General features: G+C 37.6%; 1 protein-coding gene and 1 non-coding gene across 6 annotated transcripts in view; one reads left to right on the top strand and one right to left on the bottom strand.

The window, feature by feature from the left end:
- The window catches only part of USP9X (ubiquitin specific peptidase 9 X-linked), a 116,931-nt gene that overhangs the window by 74,671 nt on the left and 17,381 nt on the right, over positions 1–24,879 (bottom strand). For all 5 annotated transcript variants that reach the window (XM_027533634.1, XM_027533637.1, XM_027533638.1 and 2 more), the window contains exons 2-5: positions 8,098–8,351; positions 4,061–4,206; positions 2,293–2,372; positions 485–597 (exon numbers count right to left, since the gene is read on the bottom strand). In XM_027533634.1, coding sequence (XP_027389435.1) covers positions 485–597; positions 2,293–2,372; positions 4,061–4,206; positions 8,098–8,193 — 435 coding nt within the window. In that variant the 5' untranslated portion in view covers positions 8,194–8,351. The remainder of the gene's footprint in view (positions 1–484; positions 598–2,292; positions 2,373–4,060; positions 4,207–8,097; positions 8,352–24,879) is intronic.
- Positions 21,314–21,385, top strand: TRNAC-GCA. Its single transcript has one exon. It is a non-coding gene; the product is annotated as a tRNA-Cys (tRNA).

The raw sequence follows: 24,879 nt of genomic DNA, 5'->3' as shown, positions 1-24,879 counted from the left end.
ATAAACCTGAGACCACTACTGAATATTGGCTTGTGGTTTAAAATTTCAAGAGATTTTCTCCCCCTCCACCAGGCGCCAAAGTTGAAATGCGCAGGTTTCTTTGGTGTCTCTTTTTGTACGTAAAGTTTACTTCTCTGCATTGACCCTTTGTGTGCCAGATAATAGGTTCCCCATCTTGGGCGTTTTCCTTCCTTAGTGGTACATAAAAGGAGTAAATGGTGCATTTCACAACATGTCATATTTTCAATGAAATATGGTGGCATCTCAAAAATCACAAGGCACTCGAGAAATAAGGAAACAGATTAAACCTATGTTTTCTAACTTGAAAACTCACGTTCTAAATGATCATGCTTCTTCAACAGAAATTATAAAATTTCTCATTTTAAAAAATCCTTTAATTCAAGTAATGATCAAATATGTAACCAAATATATATATATATAAATCATGACTATGTAAGTCAGATTTTTAAAATAAAAGACTCACATGAATCTCAAACTTCCAGCCACTCACTGCCTCGTCTGTAAGGATTTTCGTGAAAGATATTGTTAGCCCATCTCGAAAAAATCGCTGACATGCTTCACTTTTAACATCAAGGCCTAAGAGGAGAGAAAAATTAATGTAAACAAATTATTTCTCTAATTGTCTTACAATGTCCAATTACATGATAAAAAGTAGTAACTGTAAAATATTCAGTAACAGCTAACAATTGCAGACTAGTTTCAGAAAAAAATTCAAAGCATTATCTAAGAGGTCAAAAAAGTAACAGATTGAAAAATAAAAACCACCATCAATGAATTTCAAAAATACTTAACAGTATAAAAGTACATTAAGCCAAGTAATACTAAGATGAACTGAAAATATTTCTAATTATGACAGTGGCCCAACATTAAAAACAAAATGGTTATGAGAACAATGTGATAGGAGATTTAAATACTTTACAGTATTTTATTGACAATAAACTTTAAAACAAAAAAAACAAAAAATGATGTTTCTCAACTATTTTTAAAATCTCATTCTGGTTGTAAATTATCCATTTGACAAATACTATTATATTATTCTAAAGAAGAGCTTCATCAATTAAAGATAAATTTTCATCTTCATTATTAGTCTCTTTTACTGGCTCAACATCTGTTTATGTCTTTAATTCCATCTGATTTCAGAAAGGCAATAGTGCTACATGTCCCCAGTCACACACACAAAATCTTTAACTCTCGACGACAAAATGAAAACCCATTCAATTTGTATATAAAGTATCTGATTTTGGTTGTACAAAAGACATGACATTTAAACCTAGTACTATACTTTAAAAAAATCTGAACCTTGTCTAAAATTAAAATAAACCATGGGTCCTAAAAAAATATGGGGGGGGTGGGAGGGGTAGAGACTGCATGTCCCGTGAATGGCAATGATATTAAATGAAATAACCATTGTGTGTTTTTGCCTATCACTGTACAGTTAGGACTTAAAACATGCCTAAGACAGAAGTCTTCAAAAAATTTGCTGAACGGATGAATAAATGTGTAAATGAACAAAAGAAATTTGAGTAGTAGAAAAACAATGGTAATCTGATAATGCATTTTCATAACTCATTAGATTGGTTTTATAAGATTAATACGGTGTAAAGACACATTCTTTAAATGAAGGCGGGTAATTAAGACAAAGGAAATTTTACCCTTGCTTGGAATGAGACAGACTTAAGTACCAAAGACAATTTTTGTAATAATTAATTTCAACTGATAATGAGAACATATCCATGGCTACCCAATTTCAGAAACTAAAATGTTACTGCTGTTTACTTTAATCTCTAAGCCTTAAAAATATGTACATATTACAATAGTAGCCCTTTGCTAAGAAAATTCAGTTGCACCTTAAGAACCAATCATTGAAAAAAATTAATTCCAAAGTTAAGCTTTTACTTCTAGACAAGAATAAAAACATAGTTTAAAAAAAAACGGGTTATTAAGGAAAAAACCAGTATCTCATCTTTCAAGTCTTTTTTTCTTTTAGAGGAAATTCAAACCTTTCTATGTATTAAAAAATAACACATAAGCTGGACAGTTTAAACATGAATATATACAAATTTCATGTATAACTTCTGAGAGTTCACAAACATCCTTGAAGGTTGTCCAAAGGATATGAACCCTTGCTCCAGGTATAAATCTTAAGCATAGCAAGAAAACTTAGCTAAATGTTCTTATCTAAGAATATACAGAAAAAGTATTCAGGCATGAAGTGAAACTATTTTCTAGTAGGATACATTATATGCAAAGCCTAATACCATTTAAACTTACCTTTTTTACTAAGGTCAATAGCAGCTTCTAAAAGCACTTCTAATTCCCCTTTTGGCAAAACTGGAACCACCCATCGAGGCCTAAGAGTTTTAATAATATAAAAAGATGTTTATTGGTTGAACACTGAAAGAGGCACTATAAATGAGTTACTAATTACAGTTACTTACCTCACCATGAAAATATTAAAATGACACTAAAATATTAAAACCACAAAGTTGGCAGACTATCTGCTTTGTTTGACTAAGTGTCATCTGTTGTCTCTACAAACAAAAAAATTTTTAAGGAACTATCAAGAAAAAAATATAGCAATGAGAGAAGGGGGAATAAATTATTTTAATAACTTAGATATAAAACTACTATAATAATCATATATCACTTAAATGGATATCTACTGTTAGAGTTCATATGAAAGTGCTCATTTACATAAAAAACAAGCATTTTATGTTTCTCTTCCCCACCAGATTTGCTAACATGCAATTTTGTCCTTGAGTGAGCAACCACCAGACAAAAATTGAATAGCAAAATACAACTTTTTGCTATTGTACCTCTGTTATAGAGAATGGTCAGGGACATTACAACTTTATACAATTGTTTGTTTGCTTGACTAATTCATTATATACATTTAATGTGTTCTTTCAAATATATCTCTAAAACCAATGAATTAAATACATATTAATAGGAAAATTAAGATAAATGAAATGAGGAAAACATTTCAGTAATATAGTAAGAATTCCATTATTTCTAGAGAAAGCAGTGCTTATGATAATAAACACAAAGATAACCTGGAAAAATGAAAACCTTATTGCTAGTGGTTAAGTTTTGGTTGGGAGGTGTGTACCTAACAAGGAAATTATAGTGAACCTTACTGACATAATATATTTCTATGTTTAACAATGTGTACTTACATTATATTAGTTATATAATCAGAATGTTTTTAAAAAGTACATTTAGTAAAGCAAGTAAGTCCCTATAAGTGTGTGTCTTCCTTTTCTTTTGAGGGGATGTGTCACACCTCCCTAGGACTCACTTGTTGAGCTTACAGCCTGGTGTAAGACCACAGACCAGTGGGGGTGGGGGGGAGGGTCCCTAACACACTCTTCCCTTATCTTCTTTTTACATATTTTCCTTCCCGTACACACAAGCTTAAACTTTCACTCTCTGAGTCTTATTCCAAATAAAGCGTGGGGGTGGGTGGGGGGTGGAGGTGAATGTTTGTATTATGAATATGAAAAAATGTATATGCTGAACTACTCTTTAGAGATGAAGATCAGGAGAAACAAATGGGTGAGATGCTTAAATGCCTCCAGCTAATCAGTTGACAAGGGGCAGGCTCTGAGGAATTCAATCTCCTTATGACCTGGTTTACCTTAGGGCCATGCAAAAAGTATTCAAGTCATCCAGTAACCCATTCACCAATAAGAAAAAAGGGAAATCACACATATGGTTCTACTTCAGTAATACACCAGCTAGAGTGATCATCATTAATCTTAACACTTTATTGACACTGTTACTTCCTTTCATTTTTAAATCCATTAAGAACCACAGGTTGCAAAATACTTGGCAATGACTAAGATGTTAAGGGTCTTTAAAGAGGCAACATGGTTAACTGTGATATTCTATCCACTCTTGCTCTTTTCTTAGTACTAATCACTATGCTGATTAGTACTATGAAAATATACTATATTTTCATAATATGAAAATACAGTATGAAAATCTTGTTTTCCCTGTGTATGACATACATCAAAAAAACAAGACAAAATCAACTCACCTATTGATCATGTCATCCAACTTTGCCAGGTCAGTATGTGGAAATGCAGGCTCCTCATCTTCAAGCTGTGATGGGGCATCACCTTGACCTTGCTCATCTGGAGGAGTTGCCGGGGAATTTTCATTGGAGGAATCAGGCGATGAGGTCTTAAAGATTAGATATTCCAGATTTAAGTTTCTATAACAAACGTACATCTAATAATTCAAACACCAAAACAGATTGGGGGCAATAATTTAAATTTTTAAAGATATGGTCATTGTAAGTTTATGATGTATCAGGCAGTCTGTGTGCTACTACACATGAACATAAATTCATTTAATCCTCAACAGCCTAAGGAAGTATTCTTCCACTTAATAGATTAAAAAAACAAAACCTCGGACAATACGTAATTAGCCCAAGGTCACACAGCTCCAATTCTGTGGTCAGGATTCAAATCCAGGTCTAATTCTAAAGTCTGAGTTCTTATCTACCATGTGTACTGCTTCTCCACTTACATTTCCCATATATGAGCCGTTCATGATACAAATTACTGCACACATTTTACAGATTAAAAAGTCTCTGACTTCATCTTCAACTAATAAGGCTAACTTTACTCTTCACTGTTGGTGCTTCTTTTTTTCCCCCCTCCATACTTTAGTTGTGCACAGTATTTCTACAACTAAGTGAATGAACTTTTATAACCCTTATTAATTTTGAAAGCAGATAGTATTTTTCTCCTAATTGAAACTAGTCTAAATTTTGAGCTGATTTTTGTGTGTTTGTGTGGAATTTTCTACCCACTGTAGGTTGATGGCCCTTTTAGAGAAGGTCCCATTCCTTATCATTTTATTAGCACTCACTGAACAGATGCGTAAATAAATGCTTGTACTGAAGACAGGTGGATGTACTATATTCTAGTTACAAACTTTATACATGAACTCATAGAGCCAATTTGCAAGAAAACAGCAAATCTTTACTTAAGATGATGAACACTATGTAGGTGCTAAAGGGCTAGTTTCAAGGCAAAAAAACTACACAACAGAATTCAAGTTTTAGAAGCCCAACAGAAATATTTGCATTTTAAGTATGTAACTTAGGAAGTCTGCTTCATTAATTTTTAAAAAGCCTCCCCCATTTCCTCTGGTATATATGTATTATAGATATGCTCACAGAAATTGTAAAGACAAAAATAACAATTAAGATACCCATAATAGTACACCAAAGCACCAGAGACATTTTCAATTATTTCCTGAAATTTTTGTTCTGTGACCCCCACAAATCCTGTCCATATATATGTATAAATTTTCACTAAAATTAGGATAATACTTGCTTGAGTTTGTGTCTTTTTCCATTTAAGTATTTTCCCACATCACTAATAATCTTTTTTAAAGAGCTGATTAATGGCCATATGGACATTGCATTCAATCAATTAAACAAAATTAAGGGACATTTAGCATTCTGCAATTTTTACTGCTAACATAAAATTATACTTTTATATATAAATCTTTTACATAAAAATTTTCAATTTTTCCTTAGGACAGGACCCTGGGAATATAATTAGTACAACAACGGTAAAAATTATTTCTTTTAGGGCTGCTGACATATATATTACCAAATTCCATTCCAGAAAGTCTGCACCCTCCCATAAATATCTCCCAAGAGTGTTCATCTCACAGGGCCTTTCCCAAGGCTGCTTCATTTATCACTGAGCTTTAGTAGAGCTTAAAATTCTCTCCTGTGGGAACCCTTTTAAAAATTACTATATATTAAGTGAAAAATCTGATTGATTTTAGAAATTCCCTTTATGCCATATGAAAAAAATATATTCAAGGTAAGCCATAAGGTGGGCAGTGATTAGTGCTATGGTTGCTTCTTCCAGGTCCATTAAGTGCTAAACCTTTTGAAATAACTAGAATCCTAACATTAAAAAGCAGAGGATAAGAAAGCGAAAAAGGGATACTACAGACGGTTATGAATATATTTGTGGGAATTCCCTGGCGATCCAGTGGTCAGGACTCCGTGCTCTCACTGCCAAGGGCCCAGGTTCAATCCCTGGTTGGGGAACTAAGATCCCACAAGCCACGAGGCCAAAAAAAGGGAAGAATGCAATTTGTTTGTTCCTTTTTAAATTATCATCTCCAAAAATGTAAAGAGCTATTTAAAGTAAGAGGACATAAGGCAGATGCATAATATTAAGTTGAAGATCACAAACCCAAGAGCTCTTAGTATATACCTTAAGATAAGAGTAAGATTTAATTTCTACCTAAAGCCATGCAAACCACAAACACTGGCGAATGATTTAGGAGTCTGTGCATGGTGCAGGTATGAAACAGAAAAGAGAGGGCAATAGACACTGGAAATCCACCCACAAGCTCCTGGTTTAAAAATATAAATCTCTGGCATCTACCACAAACTGACTATGTTTAAAGAAACACGAGTACTGACTAACAAATTTATGACATAGGAAAGACTTAACTGTGTCCAAGACCTGTGACCATATACTTAAGTATTACATGTCCTAAAAGTGGGAACTGGAGAGGAAAAGGAATAAAATTGACATTTATTAAAACCTGACTTGCTCACTTCTCTAAAATGACAGAGGGAGAGGATGAAAGTGGGGGAAGGAGGGAGGGAAAGAGGACGCGCATGAGCGCGCGCACACACGTGCGACTCTTTCCTATCATTCTTGTCAATAGAGAGAATAACCTATAATAGCTAGACAATAAAAAGTTATCCTCAAATGACAGATATAAGTACTCTACAGTAACTTTTGCCTAACACTAACCCATACAGAATTCTACAGAAACATGCACCAACTGTAAGCAAGTTTGTGATTCACGTGCATGCCCCGCAGTGACAAGTTCACCTCTAAGCTCTGTCTGAGCTGCGTTACAAGTTTTAATGTTTGTCTTATTCAGTTTAATATTTCCTGGTATAAAAGTATGTACAATAGAAAGCTGAAAATTAATTCTTTAAACTCCCATTTCAAGAAGTGAGAAAAAGAACGGCAATTCAAATGCAAAAGAAGTAAAAGGGAACATGAAATAAGGGTTAAAAGCATACAAGTAGGAAGGGGGGAGATAGTTAAAGCCAAAAATTGGTTTGAGGGAAGGTTTGATGAAATTGGTAAATCCTTTAGGAAAGGGTAATCAGAAGAGAGAACACAAATTAGCAGTATCAGGGATGAAAAAGGAGATGTTACTACAGATTCTAAGACATTAAAAAGATAAAAAAGGATATTATAAACAGTCTTGCTTCAATAAATTTGACAATCTAGATGCAGTGGACAAATTCCTTGAGAAAATATATTACCAAAAGTCACACACACACACAAATCAGAAAATCCCCCTATTAAAAAAAAATTGGATCTGCAGTTATATCCTTTCCACAAATAAAGCCCCAGGCCAAATTGTTTCAATTTTACTGGTGAAATTATTAATGCAGAAATAACTGAAATCTTACACAAATTCATCCATAGAACAGAAAAAGAATATTACCCTCTGAGTTTTGAGGTCAGCATAAACTCTTGATACCCAAATCTATTTTAAGCTCTAAGAAAATATTATTTCATTTGATCCTATTAATGATCCCATGAAGTAGTTACAGTATTATCTTTTTACAGCAGAAAAACTGAGGCTTAAAAGGTCATATAATTTACCCAGAGTCATAAAGCTAGCATCGCATGGTGCAAAGCTCAAATGTGAACACAAGCAACATGACTTGAGCCCATACGCTCACCACAGGCTACATCAAATGATTTAATGCTTTGTTCTGGAACCGACAAAGGGCTTAACTTTAATGATTACTGATAGAATAAGACACCAGAGGGAAAAAAGGGGCTACATACCCAAGCATCACCACCTATACAGCATTTGAGATTCTTGTTACTGTGTAAGACACACGTTTATTTTTCTTAATAACAGCTTTATGTAACTTCACAAATTATTCAGAATATGCTACTAATTATTCAGAACATGGGATATTTAGTTATTTAGAACATGGGATATCTGTACCCGTAACAGATACACCAACATAGCTTTAACTATTAAACTTCCTACCTGATTCTGTTGGAGGGCGGGCTGAGACTGTCCATCAGGAGCCTGGCCCTGGCTGTCATTCCCTCCTACTGGAGAGCCACGAGTCGTGGCTGTCATACTCGACACAGGGCAGATCTTTGCAATTTTGTCTGCTTATGTAGTTGTCTTGAAAAAAGAAATTATAGTCCACTTATAGAAGGTGAAGTACCAGCATTTGTCAGTCTTAAAAAGCTCCAATTCAAGAATAAACCATCTTGCAGAGACCATTGCATAACCTACAAGTAAAAGAAAAAAAAGCACATTTGTTTTAGACATAAAAAACATTAAGGAATTGTTCAAATTCAGTATTACCAGTGAATCTAGTCAGAAGGTGGCTATATAAAAGAGAGGACAAAGTGAAAAGTTAGTTTCATTAATACTATATTTAAATAAACTGATAATAGTACATCAGTAGTTACATCAAGAAAACATACAAGTACAGCTTCATAATATTTCAGTTTCCTCCTGGGATTCCAAAGACATTATCAAGGTTATTTATTTGGCTGTTATTTCAATTCAATTATGGAGTGGCAAAAACTGTCTTCAATTTGCTAATGCCTTGAATATACACAATCTCACAAACATATTTAAGATATAAACCAAGTAATAAAATCTGATTATTAAAAATATTTCAGGAAGAACTGCACAACTAACATTTATCACTGGTACATGGGTATTAAAATGGTTTCTAAACAAATGTACAAGTGGTTTCAACAGAAACTTTAAAACTTTGGGGGACTTTTTCTTTGGAGAGGATTCAAACTGTATCCTACTCCTCCAATACAACCTGTTTTGTCAAATGACCTTGACGTTTCCCTTTTGGTAAGGTTTTGGCCACAGGCACCCCCAGAGCCACAGCAGGGCTCCAGACCCGAACTGTTTAACAATGGAATTCTTTGCTACCTGAGCAGCAAAGCTGTATACAGGAAGACCACCAAACCCTCAATTCTGTATTCTTGGCTGCAGAGTAAAATCATCCGAGGTGCTTTTAAAAACACTGATGTCTAAACCCCTCTTCAGAATGAATAAATTACAATACTTTGGAGTTAAGCCTAGGCATCAGTACTTTTAAAAATACCTCCCCCATAACTGATTCTAACATGCCCCAAGAATGAGAGCCTCAACTGACTGATTTACAGGTAATTTAGTTTTAAGGAAACCACATTTCCATTTACTCCATGTTTGCCTCAAGCTTAAATATAATCACTTAACCCAGAGATGGGGTTCTAAGAAGATTTCCTTTCACTTATCAAACTGGAATAATAAAAAGTTTAAGACTGATAATATCGAGCACTGGTGAGGCTAAAAACGGAAAAATCTTTAATACGTAAAGTGGAAAAACAAAGGTAACATGGTTGAACAGCCTCTCTCTCACTTTTGCTTTCCTTTTTTATCAACCTACATTACAAAAAAGTTTTATGTGAAGTAGACAATTAAAACGGAGAAGGCAATGGCACCCCACTCCAGTACTCTTGCCTGGAAAATCCCATGGGCGGAGGAGCCTGGTGGGTTGCAGTCCATGGGGTCGCTAAGAGTCGGACACGACTGAGCAACTTCACTTTCACTTTTCACTTTCATGCATTGGAGAAGGAAATGGCAACCCACTCCAGTGTTCTTGCCTGGAGAATCCCAGGGATGGGGGAGCCTGGTGACTGCCGTCTATGGGGTCACAGAGTCGGACACGACTAAAGTGACTTAGCAGCAGCAGCAGCAGACAATTTAAAAAACCCACCTACCATTTTCTTCAGCCATTTTGGGTTGGCTGGCAAATTGTTTAACTATTCTTTTTCTTACCACTCAAAACATCAGCTAACCGATTCAACTTCAATCTTCTCTACTTCAACCCTGCTCCAATCTCTTCCTTTTGATCCCATTACTCACGATCCCCAATGAATAATATCTCAATTGTCACCCCCCTCAATCTTTTCCTGGATGTCTCTTAGCCTATAAATGTGCTTCAATCTTCATTACCAAGATGAAAATTCACCAACTTCCGTCCTTCCCTTTCCCCCCAAATCTTAAAAAGAAGGCCTCTGCTTCCCCCTTCCTTTCTTCCATTGTCTCTCTCATCATCTAGTTGTATCTAAGCTATCAAGACTGTTTTAAGTCTTAGACCTCAGTTGAGGTCTACGGACAGGTTTGAGGATTAACTCCCCCCAAATTACATGCAAATCTTTATAAATACGTACTTTGGAGGGGAAAGAAGGTCTGGTTCACTGATCCATGCTCTACTAATTGACAGCTGATAGTCAAATGACTGTTGCTGTTCACCCTGTCTGTTCTCTTCTCAGAATTAGCCACAACTGGCTGCAACTACTCCCACGTCCATTCCTGAACCTGAGGTTCCTTGGCGTTTACAATCCTGAACTTCGATTTCCTTTCCACTTCTTTTCAAAGGGGAGGGGAGACAATAGTAAGTAGATAGTAGTCACATTAGTGACAAGTACACTTTTTGACGCTGAAACAACAGTGAAAACATCCACTAAACAGTTGACTCTAGGTCAGGAACTGAAGGAAAACTTGGGGGTGGGGGTCTTGAAGAGAATGTTCACAAAAGAGTGCAAGATGGATTCATTAGCGTCAGATGGGTTGTTGTTCAGTCGCTAAGCCATGTCCAACTCTGTGATGCCATGAACTGAAGCGAACTAGGCTTCTCTGTCCTTCACTATCTCCCTGAGTTTGCTCAAAATCGTGTCCACTGAGTCGGTGATGCCATCCAACCATCTCTTTATGTTGCCCCATTCTCCTCTTGCCCTCAATTTTCCCCAGCATCAGGGTCTTTTCCAATGAGTTGGCTCTTTGCAAAAGACAGCTGATGTACTGGAGCTTCAGCTTCAGCATCAGTCCTTCCAATGAATATTCAGGGTTATTTCCTTTAGGATTGACTGGTTTGATCTCCTTGCAGTTCAAGGGACTCTCTAGAGTCTTCTCCAGCACCACAGTTCCAAAGTGTCAATTCTTTGGTGCTCAGCCTTCTTTATGGTCCAACTCTCACATCCATACATGACTACTGGAAAAACCATAGCTTTGACTATATGGACTTTTGCCAGCAAAGTGATGTCTCTGCTTTTTAATATACTGTCTAGATTTGTCATTGCTATTCTTCCAAGGAGCAAGTGTCTTTTAATTTTGTGGCTGCAGTCACCATCCACATTGACTTTGGAACCCAAGAAAATGAAATCTGACACTGTTTCCCCATTTTCCCCTTCTATCATCATACGGTATCCCCCACAAATAAACACCTCCTTCTGAAAGTGAGGAGTCACAATCTTGGGGGGTGGGAAGAAGTCTATTATTTATTCCCAAATGTAGGGCAAGTTGGAAAGGGGGAAACAAATCCTGAGGCACAACAAAATTAAAATGATATTTTTAAGGTACATCCTTACAGTTTACATAGAATGTGGTATTTTCCTGTAAACTAGAAAACCATGGCTCTAAGAAGTGACTTGAACAAAACACAGATAAGTTAATAACTCTAAAGTGAATTTTATTACTTCGTCCATTAAACCAATGCCATCACTCTTCAAAAGGTATTTCCAGGAAGCAAACCCAAGGGTGGATGGATAAACATTTGGTATACACACACAATGGAATAGTATTTAGCGTTAACAAGGAAGAAAATTCTGACTTGGATGTACCTAGAGGACGTAATGCTAAATGAAACAAATCAGTCACAAAGGGGCAAGCGGTCCATGACTCTACTTATATGACGTAACTACACTCAGAGAAGGAAAGTAGAAAGGTGGTTACCAGGGGTTGGAAAAGTGGGGTGACGGGCAATTATTGATCAAGAGGTACAGAGTTGCAGTTTGGGAGACTGAAAAGTTGTGGAGATGGTTGGTGGTGATGGCTGCACAATGTTAATGCACTTAATGCCACTGAACTGTATTCTTAATAATGGTTAAAATCGATTATGAATTTTTCCCACAATAATATATTATATATATATATATATATATATATATATATATATATATATATATATATAAAACGGCTCTCTTGCTTTGTACTCCTTTAACATTAGGACATTAACTTAAAACATCTTAGAATTATATTCTCATGTTGTTTGTTTATGCTCAACATCGTTCCATTCATATGCATCTCAGTAACTCTCCATCTACAGACAAATCAAAAATATCTGGCAAAAAGTCAGAGGACAAATTATTCTAGATAAAAGCATTCTGTGGATAACTAAGGGACTATCCTTTTCAACAAAATAACACTAAGGTAAATGGAAAAGGCAGCAGTCTGAGACCTCTCCCCAAATAAAACACCTTTCTCTCAGACCACGGAACTAAATCATCTTCTCCACATTTCTGTGCTGGGCAGGCACAGTAGGTGTCAGCACAGCATATACTCTGCTCTATTCTGCTATTTTTAACAGTCATCTCTCTACCACCACATAAGAATTGGATACTTTTCCCTTAGTGTGCTAGGTTGAGAGATTAAGAACAGGACACAGGAATGGAACAATTAAAAGTAATTTCTGGATTCAAACATAACTCTTGCTCAAAACCCCACCTCTGCCACTTACAAGCTGCCCTATCTTAAAGTCCAGTAACAAGTACTGTCACTACTTTTCCAGGTCTTTAAAGCAGACAGTGCTACCCACAAAAATGCCATGAAGGGGCTTTCCTCGTGGTCCTGTGGTTAAGACTGCATGCTCCCAAGGCAGGGGACAGAGGTTTGATGCTTGGTTGGGGAACTAAAATCTCACATGCCATGTAGCACAGCAAAAAGAGAAAAAACTCATGAGAATTATTTTGATAAAAGTGTTTCATAAATACCAAACACAGTAATTCTCAAAAATTTTAATTTTCTCTTCCTTTTCTATAGTGTACTGTGTAGAGTTATTGAATATTTGAGCTAAGAATTTGAAAATAATGTATTGAAATATAATGTGGAAAGTCTGAATGGAGGGGGAAAAAAAATCAAAGATATACTACAACTATGTTACCCAAGAATAACACCACTATTTTTTTCCTCCTTTTTCTTTCCTTTTTTTTTGGGGGGGGGCGGTGCTACACCACAGGGCTTTCAAGACTTTAGTTTCCCCACAGGGATCGAACCTGGGTCACTGGCAGTGAGAGTGCCGAGTCCTAACCACTGACAGCCAGGGAATTTCCAACACTGGTAACTTTCTTACCTTTTTTTTTTTTTTAAGTGAAATGTTAGTTGCTCAGTCATGTCCAATTCTTTGCCACCTCATGGACTATAACCCGCCAGGCTCCTCTGTCCATGGGATTTCCCAGGCAAGAATACTGGAATGGCTAGGGGATCTTCCTGACACATGGATCGAACCAGGGTCTCCTGCACTGCAGACAGATTCTTTACCATTCGAACCATCAGGGAATCCCCTGGAACATTGGTACCTTTCTTAATAAATCCCATTCAATTCAAGTGGATGGGATATGAATTGCTATCACACTCCTTTACTTGATTACAAGAAGTACTCTCAAGGTTCTAAAGGAGCTTATCTTCCAAGTCACAGATATTTAGGCATTCATAGCTGAGTTAGACGGAGAAGGCAACGGCACCCCACTCCAGTACTCTTGCCTGGAAAATCCCATGGGCGGAGGAGCCCGGTAGGCTGCATCCATGGGGTCGCTAGAGTTGGACATGACTGAGCGACTTCACTTTCACTTTTCACTTTCCTGCATTGGAGAAGGAAATGGCAACCCACTCCAGTGTTCTTGCCTGGAGAATCCCAGGGACGGGGGAGCCTGGTGGGCTGCCGTCTATGGGGTCGCAGAGTTGGACACGACTGAAGCGACTTAGCAGCAGCAGCAGCAGCAGCTGAGTTAGAACAAACTTTCTACCAAGTCAAAGTCAAAGTATCCTACACAGAACTGAGCAACTCAATAATCATTCAAATCATTTAAAATCTGACACAATAGCCACCACTTCTTGTAGGAGCACTAAAAGTCGACAAATCACAATGCGAAAATTTACTGTACAAAGTAAAGTTTGAAGCTTAACATTTTATTTTAGAAAAACAAGAGTACTGCAAGGGTCATTGTTCTCCCTCCCTTTCATACGAATTTTACCAGAATGCATCTTGGATTTTCAGCAATACAAAATGGCAATATTAGGTGTTTTATCTGGGGAGAGGTCTCAGACTGCTGCCTTTTCCATTTACCTTAGTGTTATTTTGCTGAAAAGGATAGTCCCTTTAGAACCTATAGTATTTTTATATTCAAACTTAGCATCTTCCAAGATGGGAATAGCATCACATTTACCTGGATAAAGCTTAGTTATCCATTATACTAAATAACCTAGAATTCCATAAACATCAACCATTTGTATTTATTTTAAACTTTGTAGGACTCAATTTCTTTTTTTTTTTAATTTTATTTTTAAACTTTACAATATTGTATTAGTTTTGCCATATATCAAAATGAATCCGCCACAGGTATACCTGTGTTCCCCATCCTGAACCTTCCTCCCTCCTCCCTCCTCCCACCCCATACCCTCCCTCTGGGTCGTCCCAGTGCACCAGCCCCAAGCATCCAGTATCGTGCATCGAACCTGGACTGGCGACTCGTTTCATACATGATATTATACATGTTTCAATGCCATTCTCCCAAATCTCCCCACCCTCTCCCTCTCCCACAGCAGCTTTCAAATGGAAGGGCCTTAATACCACAGAAACCCTTAAGACAAAGAATGGTCCTTCTCTACAGGACCTTCTCTACATTCTCCCATCTCTGCTCAAACTTTCCCTACATTCCAGTATCTCTTTTATACAGCACACTGCAAGTCTCTACAATTCCACATATATGATACTACTATACTTAAAGAGTCTTTTCTCTTTCTAAATTTTTCTCTTTTCATCCAAAATATAAAGGACGTTAAAATAAAAACTCAAAGCTTAGTCATTTAAGAAATATATGCTGAGTATCTACAGTGGGCCACATATTGTTTTAAGCATAAAGGAATAAATACATGGCATTACACAGCTGGCAAATCTCTCTGCTCTTGTGGAACTAACATTACACAATGTGTTGAGAGACAAACAAGCAACAATGGCAAGTCCAACAAATTATTTACTGATCACCAAAATGAGTTCATTAGAAACTAATTTGATAGATCATCCTTATATACATCCACGAAATTATCTTGAGAACTTAACCTATTCTGGTTTTATGTATCAAAACCAAAGGGGAAAATTATTCAATTATCTTTCTTCATCTAGTGACTTTCCATGTTTAATTGGCATCTATTACCCTTGTTTTCCTCTTAAAATACTTGACTCAAGCGGTGAGAGACATACCTGTGAAACACAAGCTATACATACCTAGCACTAGACCTTCCTCCTCTGACCGATCACTACAAAATGAAGACCGTAATTACAACTAACTAGACAAACTATTATTTTGCAATTAATACTCTAGTACATAACAGAAAGAAAGAACTTACACGTTGGTTTAAAATTTAACTGCAAAATGTGTAAGTCGTCTCATCTTTATTATAAATCAATATGAAACATCTTTTAAGTACTAAGCTTTATTTCAAAATAACCACTATTTTAGTGTATTGGCTTATTTTAAGCCCAGAGTACTTAGATATTTTTGAATCTTAAACTGGAATTTCTATTGCTATGATAGATTCAACATGTTTAAAAACAAATTTTTTATGCATTGTAGTCTGGAAGAAAAAATATCTTTCTCTACATAGCAGTTCTTCTACAGCATAAGAAATGACACACATGGGGTATTACAGGTTTGACACACGTCCATGGACAGAGAAAAACTGCCAAAACCCTCAAAGTATATGAAACAGAACACAAAATTAAAATAAACAAACGATCAAAAACAAGTATGTACTTTTAATTATCTGTGCAATACCTGGACTTCTGCTTTTTAAAAAATCCCTTCTAAGATAACATTGAAATGTTAAGTGAAAATTATTGGGGGATAATCCCGACTAATTTTTAGATAAACTCATTTGCAAACATTGTCACTGTATTTGTTTTAACTAATTATTTAACTACCTATTATTATTATTTGTGACACACCTCACAATCAATTATATCAATACACCATGATCCATAGCCACTCTAAGTGGGTAAGGCAAAACACGTTTCAGTATTTATACTATCCAAGGATTTTTTATTTTGTGGAGTTGTTGGTTCTATTCCATTCAAAGTTTCTCTGTGGCTCTACAATTCTGTATCCCATTATTTACAATGGGTGTTTTTTTGCCCTACACCAATTATCGATACCAGCTGGATGTCCTACAATTCAACTCAATTCTGACACTATCTCCCGAAAGACAGCTCAAGATTTACTCTCCCCCCACTTCACATATCAGCCATAAATCCAAGTTGTCACCTGTGCTTCTGACCAACAGGCTACAGAATGGAGGCTCCAAAGACTCCCTCCTTGGGTTAATTTGCTAGAGCAGCTCACAGAAATCAAAGAAACATTTTACTTACTACATTATTGGTTTATTTATTGTAAAAGGATATAAGTTAAGGAACAGCCAGATGGTATAGGGCAAGGTATGGAGAAAAGGCATGGAATTTCCATGTCCTCTTTGGGCTCACCACTTGGCCCATATTTCCACGGGTTCACCAAACTGGAAGCTCTCTGAAACCCATCCTTTTGGGGTTTTAGGAAGGCTTCATTACCTAGGCACAACTGATTAAATCACTGGCCATTAAGGACCTCTAAGCCTTTCTCCCCTTCCTTCAGGAAGGGAGAGAGAACACTATTCATAGGGTTGGCTTCCCTGGCAACCAGCCCCCATCCTCAGCGATCTAGGGGCTTTTCAAGTCACTTCATTAACCTAACAACAGACACCTTCCAGATCCTCACCACTTAGAAAATGCCAAGTTCTAAAAGCTCAGTCGCCAGTAACTGGGATAAAGACCATTTCTTATTATCAATCATAGTATCACAGGTCCCCTTCCAGTTCCATCTTAATTTGTACATTACTCTAGACAAGTTATGAGCACTTATGTACGGGGCACAATAGTAGGTCCTTTATTTATGTAACCTCACTTAATCACCAGGATCCCTATTCCATGATTATCAGTCCAATTTAACAAACAGAAGCAGAAGCTAAGAGATTAAGTAACTTCAGTTTGTCCAAGATGGCATTAACATCTTTTTAGATTCTCAAAGCCGTTGGCTCTTCCATTATATACCATGAAGATTCTCTACAGCCCCCAAGATAAAGATATTCTTTTCATATTTGAAGAGGGAGAACTAAGAGCGGGGTGGGGTGGGGCAAGGATGAGACTGATTTTTCTCTTAAAAGTATGGTTACTGTCAGGCCTGTCTGTGCCAATTATGTTTCTCTTTTTCTGGCATTAAAAATGATCACTACTGAATTTTATTAAAATGCAAACCCTAAAATATCATGGCCCTGCTTAAAAAACCCTCAAAGACCCAATGAAGACCAAAATACTTCTCTAATGGTTTAGTATGCTCTAGAACACCCAACTTTGGGCTCATCTTGCAACTACTCTACCCAAAGCTGGTTCTAACTCCAATTCGCCTTCTTGTTGTTCCTTCAAAATGTACTTTCTCATGCTGACTGTGGAGCCTTTGCAAAAGTGGTCTTAGTCTGGCCCACCAAATACTGATTCACCAATCCTCAACTCTCCTCACTCAGAATCCATCAAGTACTCCTCCCAGAGGCTCTCAGAGGAAACTGCATTCTTCTTTCACAGCACCTGTGTATGATCTCGCTCCCTACCAGAACAGAAAAGCTCCACAAGCGGCAATTCCCCGAGGTGAGTGGTTAGGGCTCTGAAAGTCCACTGTAGGGGGCACGGGTTTGATCCCTGGTAGGGGAACGAAGATCCCACATGCCTCAAGGAACAGTTAAAAAAAAAAAACAAAACAAGTCTAAGGGCAGAAGCTGCATGCGCTTTGCTCATCATTGAATTCCAAGAATTCATTGGACCACAATAGGTAAACACTCAAAACAAAAAAAAGAGGGGGTGGTGGTGGTGAACTACAAGTCAAACCCTCTCCCTTTTCAGTTCTAGTAATTCCTTTATGACGTGTCCAACATTATTTTTTCCACTCCCACTCACACCACTCTAGGCTAGACTCCAATTTTAACATCCTGGATGGTCTCCACACTACCAATCTTTTTAGTATATTATTGCTAAATTAATGTCAACATTTTCAGTCTCTGAAACCTTTAGTTTTCAGAGGAAAAAACCTCTCTACTTTTTACATAATACTGTTCAAGATCAATCACAATCAGCCCTAACTTATTTTTCCAAGTCCATCTCTCATTCCTCAATTTCAATACCATCACAGTCAGGTTGACAAGCCTCAGAAAGTGAGGCAGAGTGAAGAGGCAGTCAAGTGGAAGAGCCAGAATTCTAACTGAGGGAGTACAAGTTCCAGGGTGACAGTCTTAACTTCCAGGCCACGCATGAATAATGCTTGAAAATAGGGAGAAAACTACCATTAATCTCACCATATCCACACCTCCAAGATACAGTATCAAAATATTTATGATGCAGAAGCACATTTTATAAAACCGGATTTTTCACCTAATTTATAATTTCCTCATGCTAAGTATTCTTCTATATTCACCTTTAATGGCAGCTGCTGCTAAGTCGCTTCAGTCATGTCCGACTCTGTGCGACCCCATAGACGGCAGGCCACCAGGCTCCCCTGCCCCTGGGATTCTCCAGGCAAGAACACTGGAGTGGGTTGCCATTCCTTCTCCAATGCATGAAAAGTGAAAAGTGAAAGCGAAGTCGCTCAGTCGTGTCCGACTCTTAGCGACCCCATGGACTGCAGCCCACCAGGCTCCTCTGCCCATGGGACTTTCCAGGCAAGAGTACTGGAGTGGGGTGCCATTGCCTTCTCCACTTTAATGGCTACATATCACAAAATATTTTCTTCTAAATCACAACAGCTGTACTCCTAAGAAACATGGCATAATCAAAAATGATGTTATAAAAACAATAGTTCAATGGGAAAATGCCATTTCATGTCCATAACTATAAACCTAAATATCCCTTGGCAATTTTAAAATGCAGCCTTCACTCAAGAGTAAAGGCCTTTCTTTCTGTAGTTCCACCAGCACTGCCATTATCATTATAACAGGACTCATCATTCTTATCACACATTATGATAAAATTATACACAAAACCAGTCAAGGCAGCTATATTAAAGAGTCCCCACCCCTCCAGTGTGATGCTAGTTTTAGATAGCTTCAAATTCGATCAATAACTCAAGCTAATGCAAATGAAGATGTCTAATTAATCTCTGTTAAATCTAAAAACATTACTTAAGCTAAATGTCCGTATTCTATTATCATCACTATTAAACACACACACCATTAATTTTTGTCACTAAATCACCATGTACATCCACTCGTACTTCCTAGAAGTCATCACAACAGAACTGCATCCTTCATTCTAAACTCTGTGGCAACAGAAATTTATTCATTTACAAGTGCTCAGTAAATGGTCCTTTTTATTCAAAACTTCTCCATACTGTATCTGTCAAGCCATATGTACACAATTAGGGTACCAGAGGTTTTTATATAAAAGCTTCAATAAATTCTAGCATCCTTCCGAAAGCATTCTCAAATGTGAATTTTTTAGTGGCTGTAGGCAATGAGTAATAAATTAAAAATGACTTATGGGGGACTTCCCTGGCAGTTCAGTGGTTAAACACCCCCCCATCCTCCTCAACACAGGGGAGACTGACTGGATCCCCGGTTTGGGGACTAAGATCCTTGTATGCTGTAAGTGTGGCAAAAAAAAAAAAAAAAGACTTGTGGAATGATGGCATCAGAAGTTCTGTGGACACTCTCGCCAGTGAAACAACTGTAACTGGTAAAAACCATTAAAAAACTTCTGTAGTCTCTAGAAATGACCCTAAGGGTACACAGCAAATGAATACTAAAGAAAATCTACTCAGTAAAAACAGAGAGTCTGGCATTTTGAGCCAGCTCAGCAGGACAGAAGCCCCATTCCAGGTGGGTACAGAGAGGAACACAGGCTCTCACCCCCAAACTCCCAGTCAACTCCTGCCCCCGCCCACCCCTCCCTCCCCTTAAGAGGAGGAAGATAGCAAGCATTTCTCATCATCCTCAACTCTCAGCTGCAGAGGCTCCCACTGCAGGGAAGAGCTGGGTGGGGAGCCTTTCTTCCATCCAGGTCCCACTTGCAGAGCAGAAGCTCTGACCCCAGGTTCAGCAGGCCAAGAATAACGCGGTCCTAATGACCCTCACTCCATCTCACTCACATGACTGAGGTTCCACACCAGGAGCCTAGAGGCTGCTGCTGCCACTCAACACTACTCATGAAGCAGGGGTACCACTGGCAAGCACCCCGTGAGGCAGGGCCACTGCCCCACCCCGATTCTGAAGCAATGGTGTAAAGGTTTTGTTCAAGGGGAGGAGGAGGCCATAAGGGAGCTCTGAAGTTCTTGCCAAGTGAGCTGACTTTACTTGGAACAGAGTAAAGGCAAGTTCGTGCCCGAAGCACTTGAACACAATGGAGGCTGAGATAATAAGCAATTAAGGGGCTGGCTGTCTGAGGAGGGCAACAAGCTCAACTTTACCAGAGAGAACAAAGGGAAAAAAACAGCAAAGAAGAGCCTCCCTGAGGTCAGAAATAAAAGCATTACGACTACTCACAATCACTGATTTTTAAAACTGTCCAGCCCTACAAACAACAGGTATTCAAACATATACACCCAAAACATTAATGAAAACTTAGGAAGTATTGGAAACATTAATAGTCATAAGTACAATCTATATTTAACTATTTCAAATCAATGATACGAAGAGATGGGGAGGAAAGCGAGAAATTAGGAAAACAGTATGGAATTGGCGTAGAAAAAGAATGAACCAAAAAGGAAATAAGGGAAGCAATGGGGCAGGAGTGACAGTTAACATCTACTGAGCAGATACCGCGCGTCAGGTATCATTGAAAAGTTTTAACCTATTAACCCATTTAATATTCAATCTCAAGAATTAAGTACTCATTATTATCATTTTACAGATGTAAAAAAATGAGGCACATAAAGGTAACCTGACTAAAATGAAATAACTAATGGGGGACAAAGCTAGCAAATTAAATTTCAAATCTAGATACCCTGGTATCAACAGTTTTGCTCATCTCCCCGCTATGCTACAACTGCTATTTCAATTTCAGTGCTGGAGGAGAAAAGACCATAGAGGGGATAAATAGAAGGACTTCACCAATTCTTCCCTGGTGGCTCAGGTGGTAAAGCGTCTGCCTGCAATGCAGGAGACCCAGGTTCGATCCCTGGGTAGGGAAGATCCCCTGGAGGAGGAGATGGCAACCCACTCCAGTACTCTTGCTTGGAAAATTCCATGGACAGAGGAGCTTCGTAGGATACAGTCCATGGGGTCGCAGAGTCGGACACGACTGAGCGACTTCACTTCAATTCTAGCAAGTGTGTTAGTCAACCACTTTTGTTAAAGATCTCAAACTTATTTTGCCAGAAGCAGTGTGGTATACAAAAGCAATTCTCTGGCCAGAAATATATGAACTTAAATTTCTACTCTGGTCCTTAACTGTGTGATCTTGGGCAAAATTCCCAAACCTCTTTGGGACTTAGTCTCCTCACCTGAGGAGGACACAAGGCTATGGTTGTGAGGATTAAATGAGGTAATGATTACCTTTAAATGTCAGAGCTGTCCAGTTAAGCATTAGTTTCCTTTCCTCTCAAGTAACATTTCATTGGAGGGGGGACACTTCAAAGACAACTATTTTGTTAACTAAGTACTGCGGATGGAACATGTCTGAGGGTTTGGGAGTGAAAAACACTTGGTAAATATGAAGTCTGGGGGAAAAAAAAATGATGTGTTCTGTTACAAAACAAGTACAGGCATACCTTGGAGATACAGTGGGTTCAGTTCCAGATCACCACATTAAAACAAATATCACAAAGCAAGTCACATGAATTTTTTGGTTTCCCAGTACACATAAAAATTGTGTTTACAGTATATTGTAGAGCAAATGCCGTTGGAAAAATGGCACCAACAGACTTGCTCGATGGCAGGGTTGCCACAAACCTTCAATTTGCAAAAAAACACATCTGTCAAGAGCATTAAGCAAAACACAATGTAAGGTAGTTTTGAGATTTACCTCACTAGCAAATACCAGTAAACACATCTGAAAATCATATTAGCTCATAAGCAACTTTCCCCTCAATATGCTAATATTTTGTACTAAGTAACGGCAGCTGAATGCAGCCTGAGGATGGGATAAAGGTCTGGACTGGAAAGCCGTCACCCTACATTTTTCTTGGCTCAGTCTAGCCATATGCTGCTCTGTCCTGGAAGTACACATACTGTTCCCTCTAGTCTCTGTGCATTTTAATTTTATTTCAGTCTTGTCCCTAACTCGGTAACCTCCCCATTCCCTATATAGAAGGGTTACCTTAAAAAAAAAAAAAAAAAAACTATATTTACTATACTTTGTCAGGAATTTAGAATCTTTTAAACTGTGCTGTTTATTTTATTGAAATTTTTATAGTTTTTGTTCTAACTACAAAATTATATAGCTTCTGAGTGATCAGTTTGCTCTCAATCCTGCTTTCCCCAGAAGTCGTGTTACTTTGTAGTGCCTGATTTTGCAGAGCATGAGGTTTCTCAGCAATTTCAACATAATAGATACACATGGAACAGATCATATTTAACCTCCAAGCATCTTTTTCTCTCTCAAGGTGGCCAAGACCTTTAGAGATTCCCGAAAAACTTTAATGGAAGAATGAATTTGAAGTGCCATGCAAAGAAGGCACCCAATAAATAGTAATGTTTTAACAAACACTGGTTATTTCTCCCTTGAAATGCTAGTTCGATTATTACGCACACTTGACAATTATGAACCTTCCTGGGCTCCCTATGAATATGATCTCTAGATCAGTCCAGAGGAAAAGTATTCTCCCAACTGTTAACTACCAGGATTCTGTGTTCCTGATATACATATCATAACTGTGCAGGTTGAACTTAATAAAATGAACAGCATCAAAAATGTTAAAGTAGTTGCTTTTATTATTCTGTTAACATTAACACAGAAATCCCATATTTCAAAAATTTGCCCTATTTTTTGAAATGTCTCAAATCAAATCTTACCATCTGTAAGAGAATTCATAGCACAGCATTCCTATGAGAACTTGTGCTGGCTCTAAAGAATATGTTACAATAGGAAAACTAAAGAAACCAGTAACAAGACATCGAAATTATTCAGTGTTACACAGTAAGTAACCTATCTTTTGAGTAAAATAATGAACATGAACTGCCCTTTTAGGTATAAATATATTTTTCACTTATTAAATAGGGAAATAACCTGGTAAATATGGAATTGGAGCTCCAGTTCCAGTCATGTGACGCCAAGCATCAGAGTTCCATCAACAATATACTAAGCTGCCTCAAGTTTGCCAAATTTGGTTCTACCTTAACAGTATTTTAAAAAACTAAATTACTTTCTACTTTAATGCTGCTTAAGTATGTGCATAAATGAAATTAGAATTCAACTCCTTATGCTTACTGCTCTGCTACAAAACAAGTTCACAAACTAAATACAAACAAAACTATTACTGTTACTAATACGTGGCAGATGGCAGCACACCGCTGGCTGTTAGGGCAGAGGCTCCTTTGGGTTTTGCACGCCATCCTACCACCATCGCGCACCATGTGCGAGATACAGCTTTCCCACTTAAATGACTCCATCACTCTGTCTGTGTACATGATTTGCCATGACATCATTCTTCCTTCACATCAACACATCATTTGCGTGTTACGTCTGCTTCTGTTGCTCTCATCTGACAAACCCTACAGTTGAACATTAATACATTAAAAACACAAAGCTAACGCAAGTGCTGAAATGGTGTGGCAGTTCTGGACTATCCATCCAGGTACCCAAAAACACATACACTCATATTTAAGATCATAAAAATGAAAAAGACGTGTTTTAAAAAGAAAATAATTGTTCTAAATTGAGCACAAAAAGGGCACCAAAGAGATACATGTTTTTAAGGTTAGAACCTTGCAGGCCATCAGGGAGAGGTGCTCAAAGACTACTGGGATTTGGAAACTGCTCCAATTGTAGGAAATTCTACCTTTACATTTTCCCTTTAAAGTTCTCAGTTATAACACTGTAAAGCTCACTGCTCTCAGCAAGGTCTCTTTTTTATTGAGTCTAAAGTCTATTTCCCTTGTCACTGACACCTATTGCTTACAGTTATGCCCACTGAAACAAAAGTTAATAATAATCACCACTTTCTAAATTATAATCCTTCAAAATACTGAGATTTATACTGTACATAAACTCAAATCACTTCTCAAAAACAGATACACTTTTCCTTAAATATTCCTTTATTAAACCCTTAAAAAGAGTGCGAGGTCTCAATAAATTTTAGTCCCTAAACAAATCAATCTACTCATAAAAAGCAAGTGAACATCACTGACTTAAAATATTAGACACGGTAACATATCAAATATCACAGAACATATGCCTACTTACCAGTCCACTCTTTGTTAAAAGACAGGTTAAGATAAACAACTCAGAGTTATTCATTAACAGCTCTTACCAATCTTTATCAAAATTAGTTAACACTTTCTTCCCTGGCGGCTCAGACGGTAAAGAATTTGCCTGCAATGCCGGAGACCCAGGTTTGATCCGAGTAGGAAAGGTCCCCTGGGGAAGGAAATGGCTACCTACTCCAGTACTCTGGTGCAGGAAATTGCAGGGACAAAGGAGACTTGTGGGATCTCAAAGAGTCGCCACAACTTGAGGGAGTGACA

The sequence above is a fragment of the Bos indicus x Bos taurus genome, chromosome X, assembly GCF_003369695.1.
Source record: "Bos indicus x Bos taurus breed Angus x Brahman F1 hybrid chromosome X, Bos_hybrid_MaternalHap_v2.0, whole genome shotgun sequence".
NCBI lineage: Eukaryota > Metazoa > Chordata > Mammalia > Artiodactyla > Bovidae > Bos > Bos indicus x Bos taurus.
Note: the sequence above shows the minus strand (reverse complement) of the source record. Positions and strands in the feature narration are given on the sequence as shown.